Here is a 12,089-nt window from a genome sequence, read left to right on the forward strand (position 1 = left end):
GGCTGTAAATAAGATGGTGAACAATGTAAAGACAGCTGCTTAACATCAGCACATTAGCATTGTCATTATGAACGTGTTAGCCTGCTAATGTTAGCGTTCATCTCAAAGCATTGAGTGCAGACTCACAGGGCCATTAGCATGGCTGTAGAGTAGAGTCTTGTTATGGTATTACTACTACAAGTTCCTGTACAATCCCATGTTCTGTTTTATTGTAGTTCAGTTAATCTTATCTCAGCTTGACCTTTGAAAGGTGCTGTACAAGAAAATATACTATTATTATTTCAATTTTCATTCTTTAAAATTTCAAAATTGTTTAGTGATGTTTAAGCTCTTCCCATACACAAGTTCTCTTCCCATTAGGGAATCTGTATCCAGTCCAATCCATCATATCACTGGTGGAAGCGTGACCACATCTAAACTCTAATATAAAGCCAGCATGAGCTTCTGTACATTGGTTTACAGGCACACATCTTCAGACTGTGTTGTGCATATGCTGTGTGTCTCACCTTCAACAGAATAGTGGGCCTGGTGGTCAGTCAGTCAGAGGGGTGTTCGGGGCAGGACCGATTGATCTCAAACCATGAATCTATACAGCTTCACATCCACAAACACACACAGGCAGTTATTTAGTTAAATGACAAGTCTACACACTAAAGCTGCAAATACAGAGGACACACAAGAATACTTAAGCTACCCAGGTCAAACATTCACATTTAATTAATTAAAATGTCAGTCATCAGGGCTGAAGAAAAATTAAAGTCAACAAAAATAGAGAATAGTAATAATAAATCTATACATTTTATAAAGCCAGAGAGGTAATAAGATTAAGAGTGCATTGTACTGTATTCTTAAATTGATTCAGCACTACAGAGGACTGTTGCTAAAGTAACAAGCAGGCTTGCTGGAAGGCCTCCATGCACTCCCACATTGGCAGAACATACACATTATACAATGTATAACTGAGGCCCACAGGGGAGGAGTAAGGAATAAGAATAAGAGAATTAGGAGGATTGTTTTACAGCGCGCTCATATGTGCACATAATTTCTAAATTCACATCCTCATAGTGTTTTATGGAACCAGTTAACACAATTTCTTTGATATTATTTGTGTGGTTGAATAGGATCCTTAATTTAAGAGAAAGTAACAATTTAAATTCAGTTAGCAAAACCACAATAAAGAAATATCCCGTTACATGTGAAGTCTTGCATTCAGAATGTTACTTAACTGCAGAGGTATAAACAGCAAAATGTCCATAAATATCAAAGGAAGGTACTAATTTTGCAAAATAGCCACCCAATTCAGAATCAGAATCAGAATTCCTTTATTAATCCCTGGAGGGAAAAAATTGCAGTGTACAAAGAAATATTAAAACAGTACATGACATTAATGTTATGTAATGTGACCTGTTGAAAGGTAGCTCATTTTTACTATTATAATCTATAAACATACATCATCTAATCATACATCTAAAGTGACTAGAAGTACTAGTGCAAATGGGTAATGCCCACTCAGCTATAAGACATTTGCGTTTGGTTGTCTGCAGCCTGCTCTCATTTTTTTAAGGTAATCATCCCAAGCTATCAGTTAGTTAATGTGACAGTGATGTATTGATGTTTAGAAACGCTACAAGCTGCACCTTCATGTACAATGATGTCATATGAATAACCTCTAAATCAAAGGCAACAAGTGCTGTCCATTTTCAAAGAATGTTTTTATTGGAGTGCAGTAACTGAATTTAATTAGAAGAAGTGCAAAATGATATAACAGGCAGTGTGTGTGTGTGTGTGTGTGTGTGTGTGTGTGTGTGTGTGTGTGTGTGTGTGTGTGTGTGCGTGTGTCACCTTTTGTGGTAGATGCAGAGGCACGGCAGTCTGGCTATGGTGTCCCCTTGCTGCAGTTCCTCTAGACAGATCACACACTCACCGGCATCCCTCGCCAACACATCATCTAAAGTGGCAGATACACGCACGCACGCATGCACGCATACACACACACACACACACACAGAGCAGAACATATATCAGTATGCACCAAAGACAGCAACAATTTCAGACTCCAACAGCATATCAAACACAGCAGAGAGCAGTTATGAGAACAGGTTGGTGCATTACAGAGTATAGTGTTTAGTTTCTACTTGTTAATGCACATGCACAAAGAGGGGTTTTAAGATGAATTAGGAACTCTGAGTGTGTTTCCACTGGAGAAGAACAACAGTGTTCATCAAGTGGTAATTCACCACTGAGTTCTTTTATTTCCACCCATCTACTGTACTGTAATATCAGTAATGAATCCAGACTCTTGAATGGTCCATACAAAGCAAACCAAATTACCTCAAATATAATTTATTGAGTTTCCTCGTCAGGGGGATTTTACATTCAGTCAGATGTACTCAATGCTGAGCCAGGAAGAAATAAATGCTGAATAAAGTGATATTACACCACTGCACTAAAAGTTGGTCACATAGTTAATTGAGATAAAAACTGATAAAACCTCACTGAAGTCAGCTGAGAAATGTAAATGCTATAATGCTTTTCATCCAGAAAACTACAGCTAACCTGTTAACCTGTATTTTGTTCACAGGTCAGTTTGGATCTTCCCAATATGGCAGTGATGTGGCTGTAAGATCCAGTATCTATGTTTGAATATCTGCATGCAGAAATACATTCAGCTCTGGGCTACCGCCCTGACCTCTTGCAAAGCAGCTGTGCTACTCAACTATATGGAACTGTATTTACAGTTAGCTTAGTTCTGTCTGCACTGCACTGCACTGCAGCCAAAGCCTGCTCTTTCTCATCTTTTGTAGTTCAGGGGAAGGGGACAGCCTGTGTGAAGGAATGAATTTATCAAACATACTGATATGACTAAAAAAACAACCATAGGAATAGGTATGAAAAGGCTTCAAAGATTTCTTCCCATAAATCTGTTCAAAGACTGGCATGACCAAAAAATATGACATAGAGTGGCTGTATTAGGACATTGAGGGTTGACGTTTGGGTAGATATTCAAGTAGAGCCCATTCCCAGTAGGTTATGGAAATAACAGTAATGATTTGGATTGATTTAGTCAATAAAAGACCACATTTATCTTCTGTAACATGATCTACATATAAACAACAGTACAGAACACATAGCTGCAAGATGCATGCAGCAATTAAAGCTTTGATCTCTGAACCTGAAGTACAGCAGATAATATAGTATGACATGTTATTCCAAAACACCTCATTTCACATCTGTCGCTGTGGGGCTACAAAGGCTCTGCAGCCTGGCTGCTGCTCCAGTCTGAGATTGGCTGGCTGGTAAATTAGAAGAAGAAGCCCCAGCTTCTAATCCACAGTGAGTCAATTAAGAGGCAAGCTGGTCACAGCTTGTCACCAATTATCTGCTTATGTTTTTTTGCATGTCATCTTTGGTGCTGAACTGATTGGGTGTATTTTATATTGTCCTCCTTTACCATTTATCATCGCTCTTCTCATTTTCTGTTTGCTCATAGTAGGAATACTTTATTTGTCCCTTAAGAGGCAAACCACACAAAAACACAACAAAGGAATTTCTGTGTCTAGTACTTGTTGTTGATGATCTGTTTAATGACACCTTGTAACTGTAAACCAGCAACTGTAAAAAATAAAATACTTTCAATAAAAGAGGTCTGAAATAAAAACGTTTCAAGCCTAATGAACTAGTGATATAACAATAAAATTAAGTGATAGAATAGAGTACCACATTCAAAGACATCTACACCTAAACTCGAAGGTCTAGTCAATGATAGATAGACAGATAGATTGATAGAAGGGGCAGATAAGGGGGGGGGGGTAGACTGTCGGATAAAATGAGAGACAGAAAACATATGCTCTGACTACAAAGCAGCTTAGTTCCTCCACAAACTCCCATAACCCCACTCTCCTCCTCCTTCCCTTCCTCTCTCCATTGCTGTCTCCTCTTCTGACCCCCCTCTTTCATTCTATTGTTCACCATAGCACATCCCTCCATGCCTTCGTCCTCTGTAACCCCTCCCAGAAAATACCCAGCATCTCTCTGACAGAGTGCACTACGCTCTGTCTGATAACAATACAGCAGCTCTACTCCTCCTCTTCCTCAAATATCTTTAGCATATAAATCCAACCAGGCAACACTCAGAGATTAATCAGCTCCCAAAAAAAGTCTGTACAGCCCATTGAGAAAGACAAATGTCCCCGTTTGACAGCGAGTGCAGCATGTATTAAATCTAAAGTCAACATCTGACCCCAGCTTTAATAATCAAGCAAAGAGGGTTGTTCAGTCTTGTTTCCTTCACCTGTGAAATGTTTAAGAAATTACGTCATCTGGATAAAGTTAAAGCACTAGCTCATCATAATCCTGCCTCAGCCAAAACTCTCCACATCGATTGCAGTACAAAATACGGCTACGAGGCTTTTAACTGGATCAGATAGAAGCATATCACCACTGTCCTAGCTAACCTCCGCTGACTCCCAATGAACTTTAGAGCTAATTATAATTATTGCTAATTTATAAAGACTTTCATGATCTTGAAGCTACATTAGTGTGCTTTTACCGCCTTATGTATCAGCACGTGACCTGATCTCTGGTCTCCTGGGGCTGAAATTAGGTCACTGCAGTACAACATGCTGTACTACACTAAAAGACAAACTAAATGTTCGAATATTCACTAGTGCTGCGAAGTTCACAAGAAAGTGATGAGTCAAATAACAATTTTCACAACAAATTTTTTAAAAATTCCCTGCGACCTCTTGCACATCACAATCAGAACGACATCATGTCTCTGTGCCCTCCAGAACCGTTAAACATCACTGCTGAAAAATAAATCTGTTTTATGCTGCATCAGTGCTGGAGCTAAATATATTTTAGCCTTGGGGAAAGGATCAGAGGTCACTAAAGTTCTTAGGTTTTATCTTCTAGGAATAAACCCTAAATGTAATAGCAATCTTTATCATCTCGAGGTGCAAAGATATCCTTCTCTTAAAAAATCGTGGTGGGTGGCTTGTTTAAAACTCTGCATGTGTGCTCTCATGTCGAGCAGACTTTTCCTGGTCTCTCAGTCATCCTCCTCCTCTCCTGCCGCTGTTTCCCTCTTGACTTTCAGCCGTCTCTCCTGGTCGCTGGCTCGCCAACAGACATTTGGCATCTAACACCTTCACATCAATTATGAGTTAGAAGAGTCTCTGAATCACAGCACTCAAGTCCCTCCTTCTTGTCTCTTTCTGTGTCCTCCGGTGACCTCAGATGGAAGAGACAAACTCCATGTCTTTCACCTTTCTCTTTACCTCTCCCTCTCTCTCCTGTGTTTCCATACTGTCCTCCTGACTTTTTTCTATGTGTGCATGTGGCCCCCGTCTCCCTCGCTGTGTGAGGGGCTATATTTAGTGAGAGGCATTAAAATATCATCATCCAAAGTCGAAGCCCAGAAAAGATACAGTGGTCAGCTCACGTGGACTCACTGTGCTACCTATAACCCCCACCTGCTCCACACAAACTCACAGAATACCTTCACCAACACACACTGCAGAAAAGAAGGCCAGCACAAAGACACGACTAACATGTTCGGTTTGTGTGTTTTCAGTTGTTTTATTTCAGTTTGATTTATGCAAAAAAAATTTAAGCTGCAATCTTTGCCTTCCTGCTCATGCAGAGATTTAACAATAAAATCTACACATTTCAGCTTTACTATATAATCTCATACCATTTCTCTCCAATATACCAGGCTAATAACCCAGTGCTCCAGTGATCCAGGTTGTCATATGCAACTATTTACTGGCAGTGCAAGGTAGTTACTTACTGACTGAAAATAATCTTTATGTGCAAACTGTAATAATACATTTTCACAAATTATTTTGATAATTTTGAAGATATTTTGCACATTGCACAAAGGCAAAACTATGCATTAATCAAATAAATTTGACATATTGCCCAGCTCTTACTTGAACACAACAACAAGAAGGGTAATTAAAACAGTGCTAGTAGCAGCATACGCATGTGGTGAAACTCTGACAAACAAAGAGTTGACCGTTTTTTCATTGTCTTGGATTCTTAGCAACTTGATTTTCATACCATAAGTGAAACTACTGGAAAGTCAGAGCTGACAGGAAGATTAAAAAAAAAACCCCACACATGTAAAAACTCTGTGCCAATCATATTGAGAAAAGTGACTGTTGGACTTAACTCCCGCCAAGTCACTGTGGTGCTTTAGGAGTCAGATTATGAATGTGAGAATGTGTGCATGTGTAATGACCTTGCTCAAAGATGCGCTGATGTGCGACAGTTAACAGGCCCAGGTGATTGACAATAGACCCCCGAGCATGCTGGGAAGCAAGACAAGCTACAGCTCTGCCCATTCTGTGGGTCTGAAAAAACCGAAGGCCCGGTGTGTGTGTGTGTGTGTGTGTGTGGGGGGGGGGGGGGGGGCATAGAAATTACAGGGAGATTACACAGCGGAAACAGAGGTGGATGTACAGACAGACTCAGACAGAAGAGAGGGACAGAGAGAGAACGAGAGAGAGTAATTTGCTGGAAATAAAGAGTGACAGGACATACAGAGCTGACTGAAGAAAAAAAGAGAGGAATTATGGGAGTCTTTCTCCTTTTACCCTCTCTCCTCTCAACCGTTATCAGCCATCAGGGTACTCCATCACTCTGGATCCCATCTTCCTTAAGACAGTTTCACTCTCCCCTCTATCTCTGTCACTCAATCTTCTTTCCCTTCACAGTCTGAATTCAGCTGCAGGCTTGAAACTTACATTATTCTTTACTGTGCTGGCCTTGTGGGCCTTGTTGACTGCTATTTGTGCAGCTGTAAAATTGCTTCCTTCTGCTCTCTCCTTCTAACAACTTGACATGATTTGGTCTGTGTGTTTACATTATCGTTATCATTAGAAACACAACAACACTATGCTGCCATTATGCATACACACACAAACACAGATTTATACAAGGTGACCTTCAGGCTCCAGATCAGACGTACATGTGCACAGTCTTGAGTCAAACAAGTAACTGTCAATCAGCGAGTTGCTGGGGGCAATGAACAGACATGGCTGCTGTCAATCATGTGTCTCCAAGCAACCAGGAGAGGCAACCCAGGCCATAATTAAAAGAGCAGCTGGCTCAAGGAAATAAAAAAGTGGACTGGAAGGTAGACAGTGTTTCTGCAGCAGTATTACTCACTCTGTTTTTATTCTTTATGTACTTTTTTTTATTTCGTTCATAAATAGCCCTGAGTAGCAAAATGGACATGGAGTAACAATAAACATGAAGGATTCTGAAACCTCTTGGGGAAGTCAGCAAAGGCCTGTCTGAAGTCAGCAACAACTCACATCCTCCCTCCAAGCCTTGTTGGTGCATTTAACTTTTAAAACGTGTGAAATTTGGGTCTTTATTTCTCATGTTAAAGCAGAGAAGGGCTGACAGGCTTAACGATTAAAAGCAGTAGCACACAGGGTGAGGTGTTTCAATACCTCATTATAATAAATATGAATATGTAATATTTCTCTGGCATTGTCCATTGTCACCTTAGAGCTCATCTACATTTTTGGAATATTTTTGGAACATGCTCCAGCCCACAGTAATGTATCAGCGCTATATTGATAATTTCTTGCAATTTGTAGTCCAGCAAGCATAACAGCATGTCATATGCCAGCCTGCTCCTGAGGTTATGTTATGTCATTCATTCTTCAGTCTTTTCCAGCTTTATTTTGATATACTCACCTCTCCTTTATTTCATTTCCTACCTTTATGTATTTCTCACCTGAGTGATTTTGTGCCCCACCCTGATTATTTTGACCCATCACTCACTATGCTTGTCTCCCTTGTATATTTATGCTGTGCATTGCCCTCTCCCAGTGCCAGTTCATCTTTGTTCCCTGTGTCAAGCGTTCCAGTCTTTTTCCTAGTGCTTTGTTCTCCTGTTGTTTTTGGATTTTAGCTTTGTTTTCCTGAGGGGTACAACACAAGATTAATGGGTCAGCAAGGTATGTTGAACCTAAAGCCAGCATTTTCGATGTCACAAAGATGGCTAACCTGGCCAGATTCCCCTGGTAACTTATACCGCATTATGTTCAGAGGTTTGGGCTTAAATTGGCTATAAAAAGCTTCACCTCTTCACTAATTCTTTTCCTGATGATATCCACATGTGAGTCACATGTTAGTCATATCATCAAAACAAGCTGTGTAATTTCAGCAGTGCAACTTTTTTCCTTGTAGAGTATAATGTTTAAATATAGTTTATTGAGTTTAAAGTTTAGAAGCTCTACAGTGTGCACCTATCATATTAGAAATTAACTGAAGCCACTGAGAGTTAAAATAAATATCAGAGGATGACTGATAAGTTCATGGCCTAAGATACAAGCATTCAATTTTAGCACATTTATTTTTCAGCATAGTCCCCTCCAGCCTTTATAGACCTGTGGTTGTGGACCATACAGATCCCCTTCTTAGTAGCACTCCGAATCTTGGATCTCCAAAGTGGTCCACAACAGTAAAAACACCATCACTATCAAAATGCCAACCACTGAGCTCCTTCTTCATCCTGGGGAAGAGGAAATAGTCTGAGGGTGCTACCTTCCCCCAGTGTTGCCACCATGCCCTCAGGGACATCCTTGAGTAAAAAGCCCTTCAGACCCTTGCCCGCCTTAACATCCTGTCAGCTTTAGTACCTTTTTGTGTAAATGTGAAATTGAAAACAGCCTCACTCAAGCCCATTTGTGAGTTAGTTTGATGTGTCATTGAAGGTTTGACATGGCCAAAAGCTAAATTCACTACAAAAATGCAAGATATGACCCGACTGATGGAAGCTCGAACTTGAGCAAAGTTCTGTCTGTACTGCTTAAAGAATATCTCTCTTACAATCTGAAGTCAGGTATTTTTTTCTACAAGATGTTAGGGTCTCAGCAGTTATTTGAACTCCATGTGACGTGTGTCTTGTTGGAATATTTGAGAATGTTTATGAGCCGTGCTGCCTTTCTCTTCTTTTGTCTTCTCTTCTCTGCCTTTCAATTTTACATAAATTTCGATTTCACAGCTCTAACAAACAAGCTGATAGAGAGAGGTGGTTCACTGCTATGGTGACAAGTGGTACATTCCAATGATACTTCATACAGTGTCCCATTGGTCAATGAACCTCATAACTGATGTGAACATAGACACAATCAGCCATTTATTCCATGACTGTGGAGCTCAGTGCTAATGTTTCAGTATGCATTTTATTGAGTAGCAGGCTACAAGCGTAAAAAAGGGAAAATTGTAACTGTACTATGTGTTTTTTTAAAGAGTTAGTAAATAATAATGATTGATATGAAGGACTCATTTTCCTTTTACCTTCCTTGCTTCACAAAGGAACACAAAACAAAACACATCTACCTACAAAACAGTGGTGATATCACTTTAAATGTAGTAGTTTGTAATGTGTTAGTACATGCTGGATCCTAAAACACTCTTGTATGACGCTAGGGTTGTTAGCATTAGCATGGACCACAACAGTCAGTGATCTATGCAATGAACACAGTGGTTTTGGCGTCTCACCACTTGCTGGTTGGTTGCCCAAAGGGACAAATTCCCAAAAGTTGGCTTTATTCCTGTATTAACTAATAGCAAGTATCAGTTGTAGATTAGTAGACATGAGACTGAATCTGTCAACTGGTGGTTGAATAACAAAGAGGGGCAGCACTGAGAGACAGTGAGGGATGAGCTAACAGAGCAGCACAGAGCAGCACTACGCAGGCGATCAATAAAGCAAAATAAAAGACCCAGACATGCTTGGCTCCCACAGTCCTGCCCTGTTACACAGCGTGGCTTCACACCATCACATGGACACCATCACATGGACACCATCGCATGGACACCATCACATGGACGCCAAGCTGAGCACTGATTGTCAGGGTTAATTTTGGTAAGCTTTATTTGAATGACAACACACCGAATGCAATTTGTTCTGAAATTATACGGCGAGCATCTGAACTCAGACTCATGGCAAGTAATATGTATTAAAGGCAGCATATTAAAGTCTTTTTTTTCACTCTCTATTGGCAGTCATCCCTTCAGCTTAATTTGCAAAATGAAACTGAATAAAATGTAAAGGTTGGAGAAATTCAAGCTATAAATTCCTATCTAGAGTATGTAATGATTTGCTCAGTAAAGTTAACTGTGCAGCAGTGTTAAGACACCTGAAAAAGGCCTCCTGGGATTATTCATGCATTCAGACCTGCTGCTCCCTGCTAAAATTTTAGCAGGGAGTTTATTTTGCTTTAGATGGCATTCAGCCACAGTGTCCGTCATTACTAATGCTGTCATACAATATAGAATTTATCAATTCTTATATAGCAGAGAAATCATCAATTTTTCGAACCCGTTTCCTTTCCACTGGCATCAGACCTCTAAAAATAACTTAGATCTAGGCATAAATATTAAACAAACAAATACAGTATAGACAATACAATTTTAACAACCTGCTGACAAACGCTGACAAACAGTTGGTCTGTCTTTGAATCTTACTGTCCTGTACGCAATCACTATTTCACCAAGAGAAGAGAATAAATACTTTCAGAATTGAAAGCTAATGCTAACAAAACACAAACAAACCTAATTCATTTCAGAGGAAATAGTTTTTGCTTGTTTAGTACTTTACTAGTATTACAGAGTACAGCAGCAAAAGTAAGAATTAATCATGTATATTGTAAGTCATGATTGTAATAAGACGCTTCAGGAGCATACAAAGAAGAATACAAACATCTGCAGGTGAAGAAGTCATCAAAGAAAATGTAACTAATAACTAATAAAGAAGATATTTGAAAACCCCTGCCGTGCTGACAATGTCGATGATGATGTCAATGTCAAAGCAATTTCAACAGTGTACTTTTTGCATCATGTCCTTCAACTTGCATGCTCTACCCAGGAACCACCTCTCAGCTAACCCGATGTATGTGAATACTGAGTATTTCCAGCAGGTGAGAATGCGTCCAACACGAACAGCCTCCTCTTGTGCCTCCTCAGAGTTCATATGAGAAAACTGCCTATTTGAGTCACTGTACTTTACACTGCAGAGGTGATTTCTTAGCTACAGAGTCTTGTAGTTAGGCTTGTAGCTAGCTCAACTCAAAAAAAAGAAAAAATAAAAAGAAATAATGACCTCAGATGGGACCAGTAATACCTTGTCAAACTAAAGAGGTTACATGTTACAGCAAGGGTTGATTACCATCAGGGGTCTTAGCAGCCTCAGTTGTGTTTGTATTTTCAAGAGTGCATGACTGAATGTGTCAGCTTGTATAAAGTCATTCTATGAATTTTTATGATTTTCCTCATTTTCCTTCATTCATATTTATCATGTTTTGGAAGGACCGGCTCGAAAACATGTGTTGGGTCTGTAGACCCACCCTACTTGTCATGAATATTTATTAGCACAGCAGCAGTTACAGGAGACTTGGCACAATATTGGAAAGACCAATAAATATGGAAAAAGTACATAATCGTATAAAACAAGGGCCAAAATCACTTTATTATTCACTGGCAAACCAGTGGGCATGGCTTTTCCTTCAAAATACCAGATCTACAGTAGCCTCATGTCATGTAAAGAAAAATGTAACCTTACCATTATAGGAGAGGCGAGGCTTGCTTAGACACATGATGAAGTGAACTTCCATTTCATTGGATGCCACAGACTTGGAGCAGACAGGACACTTGAATCCTAGAAAGAGGAGAACAGATCATTGAAAATTTCATATATACCTTTGATATAAAAAGTTTTACCTCATAGCACCTTTATACTCAGGTGAAACCCAGTCCACCTTTAAATCCTACAACATCATTACAAAGCATATTTTTTTAAAGATGTCTTTGTCTTCCCTCGGTTTTTCCATGTTGACCCTTATACGTTTGTTCCAGGACTCTTGCCACCACACACAACTACCAGGATGAAGATACTTGCTTAATTTAGCAAACTAAATCTCTTGAACCCTTATATTAGCTCAAGCATATGAACTCAAGAGTGTGTTCAACAAATTTAAAAGATGTGTCAACAAAGATGCACACAAATAGACACCTATTCACCCAGAGAGTTTATGATGGACTGTCCTTCCACATGGACAACATGA

At 39.6% G+C, this 12,089-nt stretch overlaps 1 protein-coding gene across 1 annotated transcript in view; it reads right to left on the reverse strand.

The window, feature by feature from the left end:
* znrf1 (zinc and ring finger 1) overlaps positions 1 to 12,089 on the reverse strand; it is a 43,830-nt gene that overhangs the window by 2,329 nt on the left and 29,412 nt on the right. Inside the window, exons 2-4 of the mRNA XM_046394413.1 lie at positions 11,588 to 11,683; positions 1,843 to 1,948; positions 507 to 594 (exon numbers count right to left, since the gene is read on the reverse strand). Coding sequence (XP_046250369.1) covers positions 537 to 594; positions 1,843 to 1,948; positions 11,588 to 11,683 — 260 coding nt within the window. The 3' untranslated portion in view covers positions 507 to 536. The remainder of the gene's footprint in view (positions 1 to 506; positions 595 to 1,842; positions 1,949 to 11,587; positions 11,684 to 12,089) is intronic.

This window comes from Scatophagus argus, chromosome 7, assembly GCF_020382885.2.
Source record: "Scatophagus argus isolate fScaArg1 chromosome 7, fScaArg1.pri, whole genome shotgun sequence".
NCBI classification, from domain to species: Eukaryota; Metazoa; Chordata; class Actinopteri; family Scatophagidae; genus Scatophagus; species Scatophagus argus.